Source organism: Arvicola amphibius, chromosome 2 (assembly GCF_903992535.2).
Source record: "Arvicola amphibius chromosome 2, mArvAmp1.2, whole genome shotgun sequence".
In the NCBI taxonomy this organism is placed as follows: Eukaryota; Metazoa; Chordata; class Mammalia; order Rodentia; family Cricetidae; genus Arvicola; species Arvicola amphibius.
In genome coordinates, this window is record NC_052048.2 from 4838743 (window position 1) to 4862500 (window position 23758).

The 23758-nt window shown below is 43.5% G+C and overlaps 1 protein-coding gene across 1 annotated transcript; it reads left to right on the forward strand.

Moving 5' to 3' along the window:
• The first annotated feature begins 703 nt into the window (after positions 1 to 703).
• On the forward strand, positions 704 to 23121 carry Lmntd1 (lamin tail domain containing 1). Its single transcript, XM_042054497.1, has 7 exons — positions 704 to 804; positions 1634 to 1747; positions 2408 to 2594; positions 4362 to 4481; positions 14253 to 14473; positions 15182 to 15354; positions 23009 to 23121. The coding sequence occupies exons 1-7, from the start codon at positions 704 to 706 to the stop codon at positions 23119 to 23121; spliced, it is 1029 nt and encodes a 342-aa protein (XP_041910431.1).
• The last annotated feature ends 637 nt before the right edge of the window (positions 23122 to 23758 follow it).

The window sequence follows — 23758 nt, forward strand, 5'->3', positions numbered from 1 at the left end:
GACCAGGCTACAAACCTCAGGGCCCACCCACAACGACCCACTTCCCCCAGTGAGGCCCCACCTTGTGAAGGTTCCACAACCTCCCCGAGCAGCGCCACCTGCTGGAGGCCAGGTGTCCTAACACATGAGCCTGTGGGGGACATTTTATATTCAAACCATAACTTTGTACCTAAAGAGAGAGAGCTGTGGCCTCTACTTTGGGGATGTGTGTGCATATATTAAACATTATGCTATCAATCAGTTATGAAAATGCAAAATAACTGATAGAAAGGTGAATAAAATGGTATTAAATGCAGTTCGCCAAAAAGGAAACTAAGTGGCCAAGTCAGGGACGAGCATGTTGAAATCATGACACATTTTGTACTCATGGGGCTGAAAAAGTTAATTGTTCTCAAATGGAAGGGCTGGCAAGGATGTGGGCAGCAAGAAGCAGGACCAGCACTTGTGTTGGCCCTGAGAGATGTACACAGCCACGGGGATTATGCTCTCTCAAGGAATTCTTTATGGCCACAGGCCAAGCCTGAGGTCGGAAGTGGTTTAGTCTCTGGAAGTCACAGGGTTTCCGGCAGGAAGGTCACACTGTCAATGGGACTGCACAAAGATTGTTCCAGGAGCTAAAGGGAAAGCAATTTGAAGGGGAAGAACTGGAGAAACCTGTTAGGGTGCTGTGACCGTGTCACACAGAGATGAAGGCCTGCTAAGGATGGTGGCCACCCAGACAAACAGACATGGGGGAAGCAGGAGAATGTGGGCATGGGACGTCATGAGGAGAAGAGGAGAGGGACGTCAGGTCAGTGTTAGGCAGTGATACAGTTCAGTTCACAGCTGGTCAGAGGATGAGCTCAGAGGTACCACTAGGGACTTGTGGGTAGCTGTGTCCATAGGGTCACATGTTGTGTAGAAGCTGCTTAGGCTTAGTGGCCTCCTGCAACCTCAGTGCTCAGAAAGGGAGGACAGGAGACCTCCGGGCGAGGCTAGCCAGACCAGCTAAAAGAGCTATGATCTCTGCATTCAGCAAGAGCTCCTGCCTCGATGGATAAGGGCGGAGTGCTCGAGGAAAACAGCCAACATCAACCTCATGCCTCCACACGCACACTCATGAGCACGTGCAAACACAAGGGCCTCCCACATGTGAACAAGCAAATTTATACACATGTATGCAATTACTTTTTAAATTTGGCATTATAAATAAGAAAATGAGGGAAAATAGAGAGATAAAGCAATGCAACTATGTTTTTGTCAAATGACTGATATGTGAGCAGCATGAATTATTATTATCAGCTGAGAAATGTCGGTGCTGTTTCTAACTCACTACAAGCCAGTCATGTCCTTCAGGCATGTTGCAAGTGACACTCTGAAAAACGCACATGTGTACATAGCTAACACATGCTCTATGACATACTGTAGTCTAGATACAAATTAGAAGCAAAAACGCCATTGTGTGTATATATAATGTCGCCTTCCAGAATTATTTTGAACTCACATTTTTTTTGAACCTCATGGTCACTTTATCAAGAAATAGCTATGTGTATTAACTTTTGGTGTCCATAGTTTAAGACTTCCATGTTTTTATGCATATGCATGTGTGAGTGCCTGCATGTATGACTGCACCACATGTGTGGTGTCCTTGCAGGCCAGGAGAGGGCATCAGATCCCTGAACTGGAGTTACCAGAGGTTGGGAGTTGTCTTGTGTGTTCTGGAAACCAAACCCAGGTCCTCTGAAAGACCAGGGAGTGCTCTTAGCCAGTGAGCCATCTCTCCAGCCCCTTGATTTCCTTCTGAGTGTTTGGTGTCATGGTGGCTTCTCTTGAGAGCAGGACACAGAGCAAGCTGTAACCACGCTTTCCTGTAACACTGGGCACCTGAGCATATCTTGGGTTTCCTTTGTTTTATGTAAAATGGATACTATTATTACTGCTCTAATAGGTCAAGACTGTTTTCTTGGGTTGCTAAATACACACATTCAGGGACTGGAGAGATCGCTCAGTGGCTAAGAGCACTGGCGCCCTTCCAGAGGCACCAGGTTCAGTTTCCCCCACCTACATGGCAGCTCACTATTGTCTGTGACTCTGTCCAGGTGACCCAGTGGCCGAATACTACACACGTGTTCTACACAGACATGTGTGCAAGCAAAACACCCATACACACAAAAGTAAATCATTAAAAAATATGCAAGTTCGATCTATAGCTTATCCTTTCGTTATCTGGGCTTTATTTCATTTTGGGGCTCTCATGACACCTTAGCTAGGTTGGAGCTTGCTGCATAGACTAGACTGACCTTGAACTTCTGATTCTCCTGCTGCTCTTCTGAGTGCTGAGATTATAGGCAGGCACCGTATTACCGAGTTCTTACTATGTACCAAAGACCTTTTTACCCAAACCCACCTTCTATATCTTATATTTTAGTTCTCTCGAAGACATCAGAATAGCAGATGTAAACGTCAAGGGATTGTTTGTGCGGCTCATTAACTCTTCCGAAGACAAAGAAGTGGAGATTGGAAACCACATTCTCCAACAGAATGTGAACGGGCATGCAGTTTCCCTATACCGATTCCCCCCCAGCATCACGATGCAGGCCAGTTCCACGGTGACAGTAAGTATGACCTGGAGCCACCATAAATTTGGAGTAGCACGACCTAAGACCACCATCAGCTAGGGACACTGAGCTGGGGACACTGAGCTGGGGACACCGCGAGCTGGGGACACGGTGAGCTGGGGACACTGTGAGCTGGAGACACTGAACGGGGGACACCAGGAGCCAAGAACATGATGTGAGAGCAGTGTGCACTGGATACCATGTTGAGATACAATGTCCTGGGAACACCCTGAGCTGAGAATGCACTGAGTTGGGAAACCATGAGCTGAGAGTACCGGGAAATGGAGCCTTAAGCTAGAAACACCATGACCTGAGAATACAGTTAGTGAGAATTCCCTGGGCCCAGAATACCTTCAATGGAAGTACCCTGTCTTGACGATACAGTGGATTAAGAATGCAGGAATCCCAGGAGCTGAGAACAAGCTGAGCTGGGAATACCATGACCTGCGAAAGCTGTGAGTTAGGAGCCCTGGGAGCTAGAAATACAGTGAGTTTGGGAGGACCATGTGCTGGGAATACCAAGATTTGACCAGGATTTGAGAATACAGTGATCTGGGGAAAAACAAGAGCTGGGAATCACATTAGCTAAAATAGAGCGAGGTGGGAATATCGTGAGCTGGGGATATGATTAGCTAGGAATACCTTAGGCTGGGAATATAATGATGTGAGAATATTGCAAACTGAGAATTCCAGGAGCTGAGAGCTCTGTGATCTGGTAAATATAATAAGTTTGAAATATCATGATCTGGGACCACCAGAAGCTGAGAACATTGTGAACAGAGAATGCCAGGATCTAAGATTATGGTGAGCTGAGACTATATTAGTGTGCTGGGAATGTCAGCCAGGAATATCAGGAGCAAGGGAAAACTATGAGCCAGGACCACCTTGAGCTGAACCCTGTGAGCAAGGGTACCATGGAATAATAATAAGGTGAGTGGGGGAAGAGTGAGCTGGGCACATTGTGAGCTGGGAATATCAGAGCCAGGTGTGTAAAGAAAACTCTCTCTACAGCCAGCCTGTGACTTGGCACAAGCGGCCTCTTGGACACTTGGTCTTTGAACTAACTGTGATGTTTGTGATTTATGGTGGGGCTGACAGATTCCCTGCACTTCCATCTGCACACCATTCTCCAATTTAGTATGCAGTCTTAGTCTGTCTTGTCTGCTAGCTACATCCTAAGTTCCTAAACTAAGAGAACACTTTCTTAAAATACAAGCCAAGAGATTGTTGGCCCAGAGAGCAGGTGCTAAGTCGGTTCTCCACTTGGCCCATGCCTCTTCGAGCCTGGGGTCCTTGGCAGTAGGTTGTAGGAGTATCATGTTTGTTTTGCATGACATTGAGATAAGACGATGTCATCTACAAAGTTCACATTGGACAACAATACAGTCAAGTTACAAACAAAACCCTTAAAGATACCTCAGTAAGTTTACAATGTGCAGGTGGGCTGCCTTTGTAGCTATCCTGGGTCACTCGCGGCCCACAGGCCATGGACTGGACAGTTGTTTAAACTGTGCTCAGTCACTGACAGTGTTCCATTATATTTTAAAATAACTTATAAGCACAGATAGTCTGGACCCGCAGGAGGCCATGACACAAGGATCCCGTGTGCCCAGGAGCCCAGCCCAGGCAAATGCAGGGAGACCTTTCCCATCTTTAATGACACTGAAAACTGTATCTGTTCAGAAAGATTAATTATGGTGTGACATCTATGGATCTAAGTGGAGCCCCAGTGGCATTTGTCAGCAACAAACTGCTTTCTCAAAGGTGTGGGCAGCAACAGCAGAAGCAAAGCCTAAGCCACCAACAGACTTTGTTTGGGAGGAACAGAACAGGTTCCGATCCAGTCCTGACTGCACGACCATCCTGTGCAAACCCAACGGTGAGGTAAGTGTCGGGGTCAAAGGTTGTTACCGGGCAGCCAGCCCATGTGTGCTCCCCTTCTGCTCTGTTGCTCTCACTTCCTGCAAAGCGTAAGCCGCAGCTGTCCCCCACCCCGTGCTCACAGCTGGCCAGCAGGAGCTGTGGTGTCCTGTGTTATAAAGGCTGCTGCAGGAGTGGGTTTTGTGTTTGATGCTATCTGGAAGTGTGGGATAAGGAAGGAAATGGATACAGCATTCTCTGGTCAGTTTATGCAAATTATTTCTTGAGATTCTCGCCTATTCTCCAGGCTGAACTCACACAAGAATTGTAACACAAAGTCTTGATCTCTGCACTCAGGAGGTGCTTAAGCTAATGGAAGGGCTTATACTCTTAATTTGAAATGACTATCTTTTATAAAAACTACAACTGGATATGTTAAAAATCTGGTATAATTCTAGCATAATTAGTAACCCATGGACATACCAGTAGGATTTAACCATATCCCTCTTTATGACAGTCAAGTAATATTTGTTTTTCAAAACTGGTCTTCAGATTTTTCTAAAATTCTTGTCTTTACTTCTTATCCCAAGACAGATTTACTATGCTGCAGAAGCACTAGCCCCCACACTATGTTGATCAGGATATGTGTTTCCTTCTTCCTTCATGGCATGGCCATACTGGGTCACTCTGCATGTAGAACAGGCTGGAGTGAGTTTTTAAAGATTTTAGTATGTGTGTTTCTGTGTGTGTGCTATGTATGTGAATGTGTGCTGTGTATGTGAATCTGTGCTGTGTGTGCGTGATTGTGTGTGTGTGGTATGTACGTGCTGTATGGTATATGTATGTGTGTATATTGTGTGGTGTGTGAATGTTTGAGTGTGTGCTGTGATGTGTATGTATGCTGTGTATGTGAATCTGTGCTCTGTGTGTGATTGTGTGTGTGTGGTATGTACGTGCTATATGGTATGTGTATGTGTGTATATTTGTGGTGTGTGAATGTTTGAGTGTGTGCTGTGATGTGTATGTGTGCTGTGTATGTGAATGTGTGCTGTGTGTGTGATTGTGTGTGTGTGGTATGTATGTGCTGTATGGTATGTGTATGTGTGTATATTGTGTGGTGTGTGAATGTTTGAGTGTGTGCTGTGATGTGTATGTGTGTACCCACAGAGTAGAGAAGAGTGTGTCATATTCTGTAGAGTTGAAGTTACAGGTGGTTATGAACCACCTGGTGTGGGTGCTGGGGACTGAACCCTGGTCCTCTAGAAGAACAGCAATCTTCCCTGCTGAGTCATCTCTCCAGCCCTTTGATGGGTTTAGGATTGGGAACTCACTAGGTACATCTTTACTCAGCCTTCCCTGTCTTTATGGATTTAAATTAAATTTTATAATACTTCTAATAATTGTCTCTGACTATAAAAATATGGATATGTAATCCAGGTGACTTACTCATTCTCCTGAGATATCATCAGTAAAACACAGATTGAGGCTAATGGTTGACCAATCAAATGCCCCAGATTAAGACTGACAATTGGCCAATCAAATGCCCCAGATTAAGACTGACAATTCTGACAATTGGCCAATCAAATGCCTCAGATTAAGACTGATGCTTGGTCAATTAAATGGACCAAAGAAGCAAGCTGGTGTAGCAATACTAATATCCAACAAAATAGACTTCAAACCAAAATTATCAAAAGAGATGGAGAATATTTCATACTCATCAAAGGAAAAATTCACCAATATGATACCTCAATTTTTAATATCTATGCACAAAATGTAAGGACACCCACACTCGTAAAAGAAACATTGCTCCACTCTCATCAATGGACAGGTCATCCAGACAGAAACTAAACAGACAAATAATGGAACTAGCAGACATTATGACTCAAATGAGCCTAGCAGATATCTATAGAATGTCTCACCCAAACACCAAAGAATACACCTTCTTCTCAACACTTCATGGAACATTCTCCAAAATTGACCACATACTTAACCACAAAGCAAGTCTTAACAGATACAAAAAATGGAATAACCCCCTGTATCTTATTAGATCACCATGGCTTAAAGTCTTAGTTCAACAATAGCACAAACTACAGAAAGCCTACAAACTCATGGAAACTGAATAGCACTCAGCTGAATTACCATAGGGTCAAGGAAGAAAGAAATTAAAGACTTCCTAGAATTCAATAAAAACCAATGCACAACATGCCCATACTTATGGGACATAATAAAAGCAGTGTTAAGAGAAAAATTCATAGCACCAAGTGCCTACATAAAGAATTTAAAGAAATTTCATACTAGCAATTTAAAATCACACCTGAAAGCTCTAAAACAAAAAGAAGCAAGCTCACCCAAGAGAAGTAGACAACAGGAAATAAACTGAGGGCTGAAATCAATAAAATAGAAATAAGAGAACAATACAAAGAAGCAATGAAATAAAGAGTTGGTTCTTTGAGAAAATCAACAAGATAGACAAACCCTTATCCAAACTAAATAAAAGGCAGAGACAGGATATCCAAATTAACAAAATAGAAATGAAAGGGGGACATACAACAGACACTGAGGAATCCAGACAGTCATTAGGTCATGCTTCAAAAAACCCATACTCCAAAAAATTGGAAAATCTAAAAGAGATAAACAAATTTCTTGATAAATCTACATACCAAATTAAACCAAGATCAGATAAACAATTTAAATAGACCTATAACCTCTAAGAAAATAGAAGCAGTCATTAAAAGTCTCCCAACCAAGAAAATCCCAGGGCCAGATGGTTTCAGGACAGAATCGCAGTGGGACAATTGTCTTGTACCCTGTAAAGATTTGTCACTTGTTTTGGTTTAATAAAACACTGAGTGGTCAGTAGCCAGACAGGAAGTATAGACATGGTGACCAGAATAAGGGAATTCTGGGAAGAGGAAAAGCTCAGTCTGTAGTCATCACCTAGATGCAGAGGAAGTAAGATGAGGCTGCCTCACTGATAAAAGGTACCAAGCAATGTGGCTGACACAGACAAGAATTATGGGTTAATGTAAGATGTAAGAGTTAGTTAATAAGAAATCCTAAGCTAATAGACCAACTAGTTTATAATTAATATAAGCCTCTGCATGTTTATTTGGAACTGAACAGCTACAGGACCAGGTGGAATAGAAATCTTTGTCTATACAGAATTCTACCAGATTTTCAAAGAAGAGCTAATACTAGTACTCCTCAAATTATTCCACAGTATAGAAACATAAAGAACATTGCCAAAATATATGAGGCCATAGTTGCCCTAATACCCAACCACATAAAGACTCAACAAAGAAAGAAAATTACACACCAATTTCCCTTCTGAACACAGATGCAGAAATACTCAACAAAATACTGGCAAACTGCGTCCAAGAGAACATCAAAAATATCATCCACCATCACCAAGTGGGCGTCACTCCAAAGATGCAGGGATGGTTGAACATATGAAAATCTGGCAATGTAATCCACTTATAAACAAACTAAAAGAAAAAAAGCACATGATCATCTCATGAGATGCTGAAAAAGCCTTTGATATAACCCAACACCTCTTCATGATAAAAATTTTAGAGAGATCAGGGATACAAAAAAACCATACCTAAATATATTAAAAGCAATATACAGCAACCCAACAACTAACATCAAACTAAATGGAGAGAAACTCAAAGTGATCCCACTAAAATCAAGAATGACAAGACTGTCCACTCTCTCCATATTTATTCAATATAGTACTTGAATTTCTAGCTAGAGCGATAAGACAACAAAAGGAGATCAAAGGGTTACAAATTATAAAAGAAGTCAAAGTATCACTATTTGCATATGATATGATAGTATACATAAGTGATCCAAAAAAGGGAACTGCTACAGCTGATAAATACCTTTAGTGAAGTGACTGGATACAAGATTAGCTCAAAAAAAAAAAATCAGCAACCCTCTCATGCACAAATGATAAAAGGCTGAGAAAGAAATGAGGAAAAAAGTAAACCCCCACAAACAATATAAAATATCTTGGTATAACTCTAACCAAGTAAGTGAAGGACTTGTATGACAAGAACTTAAAGTCTTTGAAGAAAGAAAGTAGAGAAGAAAACAGAAGGTAGATAAGAAGAAGATCTCTTACGCTCATATTGATTGGATTAACATAGTAAAACTGGCCATTTTGCCAAAAGCAATTTACAGACTCACTGCAGTCCCCATCATAATCTCAACACAATTCTTTACAGACAGCAAAAGAAAAATACTCAACTTCATATGGAAAAAAAAACCCAGGATAACTAAAACAATCTTGTACAATAAAGGAGCTGTTGGAGGTGCCACTGTTCCTGATCTCAAGAGCCACCACAGAGCTGTAGCCATAAAAATAGCATGGTGTTGGCATAAAACAAACACACTGATCAACGGAATTCAATCAAAGACGTAGATATAAATCCACACACCTCTGACCACTTGATTTTTTTTTTTTTTTTTGGTTGAGAGACTTCTTTTTTTATGGTTTATTTTTTTTAATATTTAAAAATTTCCATCTCCTTCCCTCCTCCTCCCCCCTCCCTCCCCTCCTCCTCCCCCTTCCCTCCCCTCCTTCTCCCCCTTCCCTCCCCTCCCCTCTACCCATACCTCCCCTCCCTCCCTCTCAAGGCCAAGGAGCCATCAGGGTTCCCCACTCTATGCTAAGACCAAGGTCCTCCCAACTCCCCCCAGGTCCAGGAAGGTGATCGACCAAGCTGAGAAGGCTCCCACAGAGCCCGTCCATGCAGAAGAATCAGAGCCCAGCGCCATTGTCCTTTGCTTCTCAGTCAGCCCCCGCTGTTGGCCACACTCAGAGAGACGGGTTTGGTCGCATGATCCATCAGTCCCATTCCAACTGGAGTTGGTGATCTCCCATTAGTTCTGTCCCACCGTTTCCATGAGTGAACGCACCCCTCTCGTTCCTGACTTTCTCCCTCATGTTCTCGCTCCTTCTGCTCCTCATCGGGACCTTGGGAGCTCAGTCCAGTGCTCCAATGTGGGGCTCAGTCACCTTCCCCATCTGTCGCCAGCTGGAGGTTCCCTCACGGTCCTGACTTTCTTTCTCATGTTCTCCCTCCTTCTGCTCCTCATCAGGACCTTGGGAGCTCAGTCCGGTGCTCCAATGTGGGGCTCTGTCATTTTCTTCATCTATCGTCAGGTGGAGGTTCTATGGTGATATGCAAGAAATTCATCAGTATGGCTATAGGAACTGAAGGAAGTCAAAACTATACAATGGAGAAAAGAAAGTATGTTTATCAAATGGTGCTGGTATTACTGGGTATCAGCATGTTGAAGAATGCAAATAGATCCATATCTATCATCTCAAGTCCAAGTGAATCAAGACCTCAATATAAAGCCAGATGCACTGCACCTGACAGAAGAGAAACTGGGGAACAGCCTTGAACACATTGGCACAGAAGGCAGCTTCCTAAATAGAACACCAGTAGCACAGGCATTAAGACTAACAATTAATAAATGGGATCTCATGAAACGGAAAAGCTTCTGTAAGGCAAAGAACACTATCAATAGGACAAAACAACAGCCTACAGAATGGGAAAATCTCTTCACCAACCCCAAATCTGACATAGGGCTGATCTCCAAAATATTTAGAGAACTCAAGATACTAGGCATCAAAAAACCCAAATAATCCAATATAAAAATGTGATATTGACCTAAACAGAGAATTCTCAACAGAAGAATCTCAGATGCCAGAGAAATACTTAAAGAAATGTTCATCAACCTTAGCCATAAATGAAATGCAAATCCAAACGACTGAGATTCCATCTTCTATTGGAGACCAACCTCAACAAATGCAACTCTTGCCAGGGTAGGCTCATGGGGATCAGAAATGCAAGTAAAGAACACGAAGATATGTTTAAAACTAATGAAACAGAAACCATAGAATAGTACTGGGAGGGAGTTCCAGTGAATACTGAAATCACCACATTTAATTTGCCATACACTTTTATACCCCAATACCAAAGGGAGAAGGCAATAAAAGACTTCTTTAACATGATCCAAAGGACAACTAGACATTTAATTGCTTCAACACTTTGAGACATCAAGTCATTAGCATTCTGTTGTTTAGGCATGAAGCCACCCTAGACTAAGTATCCTGAAGGAAGTCATTTCCCAGGTAACCTCATATTATAAAAGAAGGAACAGAAGTATGCTTTCATATCCTGACCATCTATCAGGATAGAATGGGTCTATGTGCATGAGCCATCGTAATGTTAAAAGAACCGAGTAATCACATCCTGAGTCAGGATACGTAGCTACACTTGCTGTCAACAATTTTGAGCAACCTCCAAAGTCTCTGACTGTAAAAGGAGCGGCGGGCTGTGTTCCTGCCTGGCTCCCGGCAGCCTGGCTAGCTTTACACCCGAAATAATTACACGGAAACTGTATTCATTTAAGCATTGCCTGGCCCATTAGTTTCAGCCTCTTATTGGCTAATTTTCATATCTTGCTTTAACCCATATTTAGTAATCTGTGTAGCACCACGAGGTGGTGGCTTACCAGGAAGGATCTTAGCCTGCGTCCATCTCAGAGAGGAGAGCTATGGCATATGCCTGAGGTGTCTGCCTGACTCTGCTTTCTTTCTCCCATAATTCTGTTCTGTCTACTCTGCCTACCTAATTTTCTGTCCTATTAAAGGGCCAAGGCAGTTTCTTTATTAACCAATGAAAGTAACACATAGGCAGATGACCATTCCCCATCATCTGACCATCAGGCAAGGTGGAATAGGCTCATACTTTTGGACCTCCACAGTCTTACACCTATCAGAATGGCTAAGATCAAAAACAAATAACAGCTTATGCTGGAGAGGATGTGGAGCAAGAAGAACACTTCTGTTTCTTGTGGAAATGCAAACTTAATCACTTTGGAAATCAATATGTAGTTTCTCAGAAAATTGAGAATCATCTACTTAGAGACCCAGTAATACCACTCTTGGACATAGACCCAAATGATGCTCAATCATACCACAAGGATACTTGCTCAGCTATGTTCATAGAAGCTTTATTTATAGCAGCCAGAACCTGGAAACAACCTAGATGCCCCTCAACCAAAGAATGGATGAATAAAATGTTGTACATTTACACAACAGAGTATTACTTAGCTGTTAAAAATAATGACATCAGGAAATTCGAAGGCAAATGGATGGAACCAGGAAATAATCACCCTGAGTGAGGTAACCCAGACTCAGAAAGACAAACATGGTATATACTCCTAAGTGGATATTAACTGTAAAGTAAAGGATAACCAAGCTATAATCTACAAACCCGGAGACACAAGGTAACAAGGAGGGCCCAAGAGGGAGACATAGGAATCTCTCAGAGAAGGGGAAATAGATCTCCTGTGTGGACTGGGGGCAGGTGGGCATGGGAACACGAGGGATCAGGTTGGGGTAGGTGGAGGGGGGACAATGCTGAGAGAGGTGAATGGAAAGGGGGCTTTACAGAGTCCCTGATGCAAGGGAAACTTCCATGAGTCAACAAAGATGGACCCAGCTATGATTCCTGGCACCAATGGGTGCATGGCCTGAATGGGCCATCCCCTGTGATCGGATTGGTGACAACCCTGGTTGTCATCAGAGAGCCTTCATCCAGCAACTGATGGAGGCGCATGCAGAGACCCATGGCTAAACATTGGGCTAGGCTTGGGGAATCCTGTCAAGGAGAGTGAGGAGGGGTTTTAGGAGCCTGGGAGTCAAAGACAACAGAGGAAAACCCACAGAAATGGCTAGCCTGGCTCATGAGAACACACAGAATCTGAACCTACAACCAGGGAGTCTGCATGGGACCGATAGGCCCTCTGCATTTATGTGACAGTTGTGCCAGGGTCCACTTGTGGGACTCCTGGCAATGGGAACAGTCTGTCCCTGGTTCTTTGGCTGGCTCTGGGGAACCTATTCCTCATGCTGGTTTGTCTTGTCCAGACTGAATACAGAGGGAGGTGCTTGCTATTACGGAAGCTTGATTTGCTGTGCTTTGCTGATGCCCATGGAGAACCTGCCCTTTTCTGAGTGAATACTGAGGATGAGTGAGAGAATGGGGGGTGGTGTGAGGTGGGGGAGGAAATGGGAGGAGAGGAGGGAGGGGGCTTCAGTAGGGATGTGAAATTAATTAATTTTTAGAAAAGTAATGGTTGGGATGCGAAATGTCAGGACACCTGCCCCCAGTAGGGGGCGCTGTATGAGGGGGGTTGAACTTTGGGGAGACTGGTCTTCTCTGGAGGAACTGTAGGTGGCTTCTTCCTTTTGTGCCTTCTATGTCTTGGTCTTCCACAGTATAAAGGGTTCTGACAAATCCTCCCATCACCATGGAGCCACTTCATCATTGCTTGCCCACCACAAGGGGCTGAAATCCCATGCGACCACGAGCCAGCATCAGTGATACTTACTAGTATTAATACTGTCTTCCCACTGTTGCTTCAGAAACCGCCATGGTCCTCCAGAGAGTCTCTTCCTCCCTTCAGTCATTGCATTATTTTGTACTTGTCCTGGTGGTTTATGTCAGCTTGACACAAGCTAGAGGCAGTCATCTCGAAAGAGGGGACTTGAGTAGCGAAGGTGGCTATGGATCAGCCTATCGTGCAGGAGAGCCCAGCTCCCTGTGGGTGAGCTGACACTGGGCAGGTAAGCCTTGCCTAACTAGGAAAGCAGACTGAGCAGGAGCCACGGGGAGCAAGCCAGTAAGTAGAGTTCCTCTGTGGCCTCCACTTCAGTTCCCCTTGGGTTATATTCCATCAGAAAAAAAAGCCCATTTGTGATACAGCAATGGCATTGCTCATTTAGAAAATGCGCCCTTGATGGGAAGGCAAGGGGATTAAAAACAAACAGCTCTAAAAAAATTAAAAAATAAAATAAAAAATTTTAAAAAGATCACCCCATTCTTACCTCAGTTGAAACTCGTCCTCACTCTGCAATCACAAGAAAGGTTTTCCTGGGAAATCTATTCCTGTCTACCTGCTGACTGAAGCAGACAGGCCTGAGGTTCCAGCAGACACTGAGTGACGGCAAGCTGTGTCCATGAATCCTGTATGACTCCAACATGACCAGTGGACAGCGTCTCGCCCTGTTTTGAAAGTCCTTAGACTCATAGCACATTGCTGATGACAGTATATAATCTCATATTTGCAGGGATCAAACAGAATGCTGCCTACAAAACTGCAGGCTTTCTGGCACTTTTTGGTACTTTCCCAGGCCCTTGTTTTGCATTTAAGATCCAGATAGGGAACAGATCTCTTCTTTACAATGGGAGTTCAGAGAAGGGCTCTTTAAAGAAATCACAGCAGGGATTTCTTTGCACTTGACTGGGAAGTAGCTCTGCTGGTATGTACCCAAAGAACATGCAGAGCATAAATAATCTGGAGAACTAATTTGTAACACATAGAATATAAGCACTAAAATGACATTGTATCTGGGAATTTCTAAAGTAAATTTCATTAGCTCTTGTCACAGATATGTTTAATATATATGTATGTATGTATGTATATATTCTGTAATTAATGTTGAAAACTTAAAAACACAATAAAATTTATTTTTAGAAATATATTCTAATGTGTAAAGTTCTCATCTTTAATCCCAGCACTCTGGAGGCTGAAGCAGGAGGATTGCCATGACTTCTAGAATACCCTGGGCAACTCAGCAAATGCCAGATCAACTGAGGCAGCAGAGTGAGAGCCTACCTCTGACAGAAACCTGGAACCAAAGCTGAATAACAGTGCAGCAGGCCTCTGGCAGTAGACACATTTCATACTGAGAGCCCTCTTCCTTTCTATTAGGCCATCGCCTGGTACACTCCAATCCACTGGAAGCAAGCATGGGAGAAGTTAGAGACCGACATTGAATTTGAGAGATGCTCAGTAGTGATTCCAACAATGAAAAGCCATCTGTTTGGGTGGACAAGGACATCTGCATCCTCCATAAATAAGGAAAAACAAGAGTCAGAAAAGAAAGAGTCCTCCCAGTGCCAGATAGCGCACACCTGCCCTGCTCTTAAGAGGTAAAGGATACTCATTTCCTATTTATTGAGCCCTCCCCCATCAGTACCCGAGACTGTGGGACGCACTGGGAGCCCATGTACGATCATCAGTCAATGGGCCATGGCTCCAGTACAGTGTAGGCACTGTGAAGAGAGCAGATACCTGTGTACAGGCTCTGAAGGGTTAATCATAAGATCCCTGCGCCCCTTAAGAAGTTCTTGGCACTGCTCGCTATTGGAGGCAAGGTAACTGTAGAGAGGTGGGAAGGTGACAGCATCTCCCTGTGCTTAGCTGGTACCGTGGAAGCAGAAGCATGCAATGAATTTTATCCTCCAGCTAGCTGAGGACAGAGTTGCAGAATTCCATTCCTCTTTAGCCAAATGCTGTGACACAATAAATACCCTGCCTACAAGATCCAGAAGAGACATCCTCTCTCTAAACTCTATCATGTGTACGGGTGTTTTGCCTGCACATGTGTGTGTACAGCGTGTGGCCACAGAGACTAGCAGAGGGCGTCTGGGAGTTACAGGTCTCTAAAAGCCACCATGTGGGTGCTGGAAACTGAAGCAGGTTCTCTGGAAGAGTGGCCCGTATTGTAACTGATGAGCCTGCTCTCCTGCTCCCTCTGGGTTCTTTACATAGGCTTTCTCTCTCATCGCACCTCCAATACTAATACTACTACTACATAAAATGCCTTTGATTTCAAACCCGTCTTTCTCTTGTCACAGAGAAAAGGAAATCTCGCCGACCATTTCACCCAACCGGAGTCCTTGGTGCCGCAGTCCCTACGCCTCTCCGCATCCCTACTGTTCGCTCATTGAATCTCAGGGCTCAGACGTCTCCGAGAGCAGGTTGGGTGCACTGCTGAAGCCGCAGCCAGCCAAGCCTAAATCAGCCCCAGGTAAGCCAAACACATTCCAGGAGAGAGGAAGAGATGAAGATGCGGGGGAGAGGAGAGAGCCAGGAGACTGCTTGTGCTTATGTGCGAAGTATTAAAAACTGCTCAGCCCCACGTGCCAGACTGTTTTAGCTCTTTGTCTCAACAATTATCTGAGAGAAATAGTTCAAAGAAGATTCTCATTTTGGCTCGTGCAGAGCTAGGTAGAGGCCTGTGTGGTTTGCCTGCTTTTCACCATGACAGAAGGGGTGGGAGAGGGGGCAACTGTTCATCTCACAGCAACCACAAACCAAAAGGAGCTGTGTCTGGAAGCAGCCAGCATAAGATACAGCCACAGGGGAGCTCCGTCCTCCATCCAGCCCCCACCTGCCGCAGTTCCGTCTTTCAAGTTTATTCAGATTTTGAATCCTGCCGCCCCCCAAATCCTCTCCCTCAGATTCTCACCTCTAAACACCGTTTGTGTTGGGGACGAAGCCATACAAGAATCCTTTGGGGGAACCCTTCGTCAAAACTCTAACAAAGGCTCTTAGAGCAAGTATATAGGTTGTTCACTTGCAGTGGCTGTAGTAGAGTAGCTAACTTCCTGTTATTGAACCCATCAGTCATAAGAATCAAGTGGCCAGCATGTGGCTGGTCTGTTTAGGGGGTGTATTTATTTTGAGAAACAATCTCACTCTATATATCCCTGAAATTCACTCCTGGACTATCTGTAAACTTAGGACAGTTCTCCAGCCTCAGCTCCTGTTGTCTTTTTTTTTTTTTTTTTTTTTTTTTTTTTTTTTTTTTGGTTTTTCGAGACAGGGTTTCTCTGTGGCTTTGGAGCCTGTCCTGGAACTAGCTCTTGTAGACCAGGCTGGTCTCGAACTCACAGAGATCCGCCTGCCTCTGCCTCCCGAGTGCTGGGATTAAAGGTGTGCGCCACCATCGCCCAGCTCCTGTTGTAATTCTTGAAGGCCCATGAAAAGTGGTCCCGTGTGTTATGCTGTGACAGAAAACCAATAGCCACCACTTCCAAACAGAGCCCAACAGTGACCCCAAGTTATTGTTCTCATTCTCCCAGGGGCTCCGCCCTGAACAGGATCTTAGACTGGGTGGTTGTTGTTGTTTTACTTTTTGGATTTTTGAGATAGGGCCTCCTAGATGTCCCAAAATAGCCTTGAACTCTTGAGCCTCCTACCTCAGCCTCCTGAGGGCTGGGATTACTGGCATGCATGTCAGTGCCTGGCTGAGTTAACCCAGACTCTATGATTAGATTTTCATAAGTCCCTGAGCCTTCTATACTTGCTGCAGAATTGTGTTTGTGTGACTTCTTCTGGTTGAGAGTATTTGAGGCTCCCCACATACCCCTAAACTTTTGAGAAGAACTGAATTTGAAGAACCCTGTACCAAGAAGGAACCAGATTCCAGTATTGAGATACAGTTTCACACAATGGCTGTAATCTGGAGACACCATAGCTTATAGCCTTGTTTGGCAGACATGCATTTAAAAATAACTTTTAGGCAGAATCCCAACATACAATACACAGGCCTCTCTGTCCAAGTGAGGGGAAGATGGCCATGCTCGGTGCTCACAACCTTGATATTTGTCCTTATCTCTGACCCCTAAGAAACATGAACCTAGAAATTTCTATTAAACACTAAAAGCCACAGTGTTAGGGTTGTTGGCACCTCCTGGAGAAACAATGACCACCATACTAGCCCCCTTTAGAAATGGAACAATGGGTTCTAATAATTGATAATAACTAATAGATATTATCAGTGATAATCCATCTTCATAAAACTGCATGCTAGGTGTATGCTACTTGTATGCCCGTGCTTCCTCAGCTGTGAAATAAGATCCGAATCTGAATTGTCAAGGTTTTCCTTAAGCAAAAATCCTCTGTCAGAGAGACAAACATGGTTCTTAGGACTGTGTTGTACAAAGGCCGCTTATTTGTTCCCAGCTGCTCAGCCCTGAAAGAATCACACAGAAACCATACTATTTGCAATACTGTTTGGCCAATATCTTAAGTATATTTCTAGCTAACTAATGTATCTGTGTATCTCCATGCGGCTGTGGCTTACTGGGTAACGTTCCCACATCTGTCTCTGGCAGGGCTCCATGGCTTCTCACTGACTTCGCCTTCTTTCTCCCAGAATTCAGTTTAGTTTCGCCCACCTAGTTCTGTTCTGCCCTGCCGTAGGCTCAAAGCAGTTCATTAGTCAATAGTAATCACAGCATACAGAGGGGAATCCCACATTACTCCCCTTTTCTGTTTAAATAAAAGGAAGGTTTTAACTTGAACATAGTAAAATTACATATAACAAAACAGGTATCAAGCAAGAATTACAGTTACAATATTTATATCTACTTTATCTTTTATCATAACTAAGGAAAACTATAATCATAACTATCCATTCTTCAACTTTATCAAAGATTCCAGAAGGATATAATATTACCTAAGTTAACAGGAAGTACATTGTAAGCAACTTCTAAAACTCTTGAATTGACAGGGACATCTCACTGCCTGGACAGCCACCCAAAGTTCTGCTGTAATGTTGCAGGCTCCCATCTTCAGCCTACTGGCCCATAGTATCCTGCAGACTTTTCTGTGAAGCAGAAAATTTCAAAGACAGCTTTCCTTATATTGGCAGTTTGTCAGTCACAACAGACATTGCAGAATGTGTGGCAGATTCTTTCATGAAGCAGGAACCCCAAAGGACCATCTCATTTTTAGGCAAGTTCAGCAGCCATTTCTCTGCAGATCCTGCATCTCCAGTTCACACAGCATAATATCAAGCAGTCCAGGCAAGAGCAGTTCCTTGCCCATATGGCTAGCAAACTCCATATGGAGCCTCTTCAGTGCCCATCTTTCTCTTGAAGTTATTGCTGCTGCTAGGAGTAGATGTGTCTCACTATTATGAAAAGCCCTAACTTCTTAAAACATTTAAATGCCATATTTTGAAGGTCTCTGAAAGATTTGAAGAGTACCTGTCTAACTGAAATATGCCTCTGTATATCTAGAAAACCTAAATAACATGACTACAAGCTTGACTATTATAGATGATTATCTATTAACCTATATTTCTTAATTATACATTGCATATTTAAATGAGTTGCACAAACACAATACCTTAATAAAAGAGCAGAAATATACATGTAACAGAATTGACTTTAAATTTATATCAATAAAGCAAGATTTATACCAATGCAAAGTATTGATGTCTATATCATATCCCCCTTTAAATGTAAACAAACATTTATAAACACTCATTTAGGGAATTTGGGCATAGTTCTCTCCAACCTGCTTCCTGATTTTTGTTGTACAAAGTATTTTGGGGGTTTTTCACAGTGACATTTCAGGGGATCTTGGTCCATCAAACTACATTAGTCTGGAAGGATTCCACAGGTTCTCATCTTCTGTGGAAGCAAAAGTAGAACCTCTTTTCCGAAGCAACTTATTCTTAGACCCAAATTCTGAAGTCAGGATACCTTTATGCTGGTTTAGCTTAGCAGTCCATAAAATGAAATGTCTTTCTGTACTTAGCTCCTTCACAGTCAAAAAATTCAAAGAAAACACAATAATAGACATAATTCAGACTCTCTGTGTATATTCCATCTTTACGTAGCTTATTTTTCTTACTCTATTACTTTTTCTACAAGTTTAATATTTAATTATCTTTACTCCTTTAATCTGTGACTCTCTGTACTCTTATATTACATTTACTGTCTCTGTCCTCTTTTTCTTCTCTCTCCCAAGCCTACGTACATTTTTTCAACATACTGTGACTCGTTTAGAGGTCTTTTATGTCTGAATCTGTCCTATTGTGTATCTGTAATTCTTTTCTGTCCAGAAGCACTTCTTAAAATGCTAAGCACTTCTGTGGCTGCTTTGTATTTTGGCTCTGCCCAGTCCAACATGGTGGGGCAGAGGTCTGTTTAGCGCAAACCATATTCACAGCCCAATTTTCAGGTACACAGTGGGTCTGTGTTGCCATTAAGCAAGTTGTAACACTCTGCTCACAAACCCCATTTAAATGTTTGATCTCCTGAAAGAGCCAGAGTTTGTGCTGTCAGCATGGCCCAGGAAGCAGCTGGTTCAAAACTGTGTAGTTTTTTTTCGACTACTGCTGAATCAGGAAGTCCTCTCTTAAAGGAGCTGCAGCATGCTGCCAGCAAGCAGAGCCCATTTAGAAAAAAATGTAGCTAAACTTTGTTTTTCAGTGTCTAGAATTCCTTTCCAAGCCCTCTCAGATTTTATATGAATTTAGCTGGCACACATTGGAGCACCAATTTGTAGTAGGAGACCATTCGCTCATTCTCAGCTGCCCAGCCGGGAATAATCACACAGAAACCATATTATTTGCAATACTGTTTGGCCAATAGCTTAAGCATATTTATAGCTAACTCATATCTTAAATTAACTCTTCTCTATTAATCTGTGCATCCTGGGGCCAATTTGTTGTACAAAAGGCCACTTATTTGTTCCCAGCTGCTCAGCCCCAAAATAACTACACAGAAACCATATTATTTGCAATACTGTTTGGCCAATAGCTTAAGCATATTTCTGGCTAACTCATATCTTAAATTATCCCATCTCCATTAATCAGATTCCATGATTTTTACATGAGAGTTTCAAGAAACATGTCTAATATGGTTTTCTCCAATGAATTACCCTCAATAACTTGCTTTTTGAATAAATTTAGTTTCAACTTTTCCTGAAGCAGCTTTCTGTTGTGACTCATAAACTATTTCTCTGTGCTGTGAATATGCACAGATAAATATGCATCAGAATTGCCAGGATGTTCTTTTGGTTTCTATTGCAAAAGTCAGTCACCAACAGACATGTTCTTCTAAATGATAGATGAATAGCTGGGGAAAGAAATTCCCTCATGTCCTTGAAAAAGAAATGTATAATGAAGCCAGGCAGCAGTGGTACACACCTTTAATCCTAGCATTTGGGAGGTAGAGGCAGGCAGATCTCTGTGAGTTCAAGGCCAGCCTAGGCTACAAAAGCTAGTTCCAGGGCAGCTCCAAAGCTACAGAGACACCCTGTCTCGATTCCCCCTCCAGAAAAGAAGAAAAAAAATGTATAATTAATTTTTCAAGGGGAATTTACCTTGTACGTTCATACTCTGATAGGGTTTTTTTGGGTCTTTTCTACCATGGGGCATTTTGCTGTCATGCACACACAATAACCAGCAAAAAAAAAAAAAGCAGACCAGCTGACCAACCACACCTGCAGGCTTCTCACTCCTGCTCTTTACCTGCTGTAACAAACAGGCATTTGCTGGGTCGCAGAACAAAGACACTTCAGAAGAGTACAGTGGTTTTGCCTTTAGTTGTTTCTTAAATACAATGCAGGAGCTAGAGACTAAAGAATAAGATAATTTAGAGAACCGTCTACGTACCCCATGTCTAATTAATACCAACCATGTTTTTTAAAGATGTGAAACTATGCGATAGGATGTAAAAGTCGCCCTACACTAACCCCTCACAACGGATGGTGCTCACATTCTGTCGTGATGACTGCCACATCCACAGCCTGAAAGCCTTTGTTCTCATTCTAGTCTGGAGTGTATATTGGACCACACCACTCTGGCCCTTACCTCTGGACATTAACTGCACATATAAGGATCCGTAGACCAGCACAGGATGGAAACTTTGCTTTTAACTTCTGGAAGGGGCATTGCACTAGGGGTGTCTGCTCTTTGTGACATAATCATACAGCATAAAGGAACTAACTCTAGTGTTATGTGCAGAGCTGATTCCATTACCATATGACTCCATTTTAATATTATTTTCTGTTCTCATATTGTCTTGTTCTACAGCAATGTAAATGAGCATTCTGTATCTACCACAGCAGCCGTGTGTGTGTGTGTGTGTGTGTGTGCTTATACACAGGCGCTAAAGCTGCTTTAAGAGGGCTAGTCAAACGTTTTCAGTCCTCCACCCTCCCATTTGTGTGTACTCAACCATTGTAGTCCTCCACCATCCCATGTGTGCTCAGCCATTGTGGTCCTCCACCATCCTGTGTATGTGTGCTCAGCCGTTGTGGTCCTCCACCATCCTGTGTATGTGTGCTCAGCCGTTGTAGTCCTCCACCATCCCGTGTATGTGTGCTCAGCCGTTGTAGTCCTCCACCATCCTGTGTGTGCTCAGTCGTTGTAGTCCTCCACCATCCTGTGTGTGCTCAGTCGTTGTAGTCCTCCACCATCCTGTGTGTGCTCAGCTGTTGTAGTCCTCCACCATCCTGTGTGTGCTCAGTCGTTGTAGTCCTCCACCATCCCATGTGTGCGCTCAGCCGTTGTAGTCCTCCACCATCCTGTGTGTGCTCAGTCATTGTAGTCCTCCACCATCCCGTGTGTGCTCAGCTGTTGTAGTCCTCCACCATCCCGTGTGTGCTCAGCCGTTGTAGTCCTCCACCATCCCGTGTGTGTGTGTGTGTGTGTGTGTGTGTGTGTGTGTGTTCAGCCGTTGTAGTCCTCCACCATCCCGTGTGTGCTCAGCTGTTGTAGTCCTCCACCATCCCGTGTGTGCTCAGCTGTTGTAGTCCTCCACCATCCCGTGTGTGCTCAGCTGTTGTAGTCCTCCACCATCCCGTGTGTGCTCACTGTGCGGCATATACAGACTCAGTTTTCATTTTCTATGCTCCTCTAAAGAGAGTTTGACCGTCTCCCAGAAGTGCAGGAGGAGAGTCCCGTTTCCCTTGTCCCTGTAACTTTACATGAACAGAAGCTGACAGATGCTGATGAGCTCATCGCTATCTCAGGATGAAATTCCTCTGAAAAGTTCAGATGTATACGCGTCCTAAGTAAGAAAACACAGACGAGTTCCCCATTCCAGGATGAACTGTGTCTTGCACTACTCCGAGGACTCTTAACTCTTCGGTACAGGCCCAAGTTCCTTGTCTCTGCAGTAGGTTGAGGCAGATGTAGCTAACCTCAGATGTTAACAAGGATGCATGATACAGGTTAGCCCAGACTAAAGGACAATGTGTCACAGCTGTGACATTGTAAGGCACATACATCATGTATTTCCTAGCAAGGCGTTCTCTGGTGTGCAGGTTATCTGGAATAACTACCGCAGGCCAGTTGGGTTTATTTTTAAAATGGTTTAACCTTTAAAACGTAATCATGGGGCAGGAAAGACAGCTCTGCAGTTACGAGCACTCTCTGCTCTTGCAGAGGAACCGTGTTCAACTCTCAGGACCTACATGGCCGTTCACAACTGACTGCAACTCCAGTCCCAGGGGACTTGTTGCCCTCCTCTGTCCTCCAAGGACAGCAGGCATGCACGTGGTGCGCACACACCGGAAAATGTTCATGCCTGTAAAGTAGACTAGTAATAATAATATTAATATTAATTTAACCATGTGCCACAAAAATGTTGAGAAAATTATAGCTAGTGATCTCAATTGATATAAAATACACACCTTATAAATTTCAGTACCTATCCATACGAGTAAAAATATTACAAAATAGAACTAAAAAATTTCAATTTGACAAATGACATCCCAAAATCCTAAAGCAGGTTTCTCACAAGTCTAGAGAGAGGCGAGAATTCTCATTACCGTGACTCATGTCCAGTACTGCACTAGAAGCCCCAAATGTAGAAGTAAGAAAACGGAAAATTCTTACATGCTATTACCCCATAACTCCATAATTCTTTTCTTAGCGACTCTATATGCTTGCAAATACATTTGTTATGACACATACCATAATGGCAGCTGGGTCTTGATTGGTAGTGCCCTGACGCTGGAGACATCCAGTCCATCATCCATCAAATAGATGCGTCCATTTTGACATCAGTAATGGCGTGGAAGGAGCCACCGCAGTGACACCAGTGTGCACTGGCAGCATCCTTCCGAGCCAAAGGTCTCAGACAAAGAAGTCTGTTGGGTGAGACCTTGCTCATAAAACTCAAAACCTGAACCATGGTCTCAACAACTGGGAGAGTCACATGTGACAAAGAAGAAGTGTGGGGACCTGCCCAGAAACTATTTGTGGAACGAGGAGAGGTCCCGTTTCTTGGTCTGCATAGTGTTTATGATGTTAACTGTCCTCAGGCTGCGCAGTCATGGTTTGCAAACTTTCTACCCTTTTCGATTTGATGACAAGTCCTGGGCAGGTAGCTCAGTCAATAAAGTGCTTTTCTTGAAGGCACACGGTCCTGAGTCCCATACCCCGGAACCCACTTTCTAAGGCCTGGCATAGAATGACGGTGATTAGACTTACAGCTCCGGAGAAGTGGAGACGGGCGGAGCCGTGGAGCTCGTGGTGCGGCTGCTCAGTCATCCTGGCAAGCTCCAGGGCTATGAGGGAGCTGGCTTCAGAAAAACACAATGTCTGAAGGATGACACCCGAGGCTGACCTGTGGCCTACGCGTGCACCATGTAGTGTGTGTGTGAGCACACACGCATACACA

What these genes read in the sequence shown, in the direction of transcription:
- Lmntd1 (XM_042054497.1), top strand. Translation starts at nt 704, where the DNA reads ATGGTGGCCACCCAGACAAACAGACATGGGGGAAGCAGGAGAATGTGG. An exon ending in CCAGGGAGTGCTCTTAGCCA is followed by an intron (nt 1,748 to 2,407) that starts GTGAGCCATCTC and finishes CTTATATTTTAG; the next exon opens with TTCTCTCGAAGACATCAGAA. An exon ending in TGTGCAAACCCAACGGTGAG is followed by an intron (nt 4,482 to 14,252) that starts GTAAGTGTCGGG and finishes CCTTTCTATTAG; the next exon opens with GCCATCGCCTGGTACACTCC.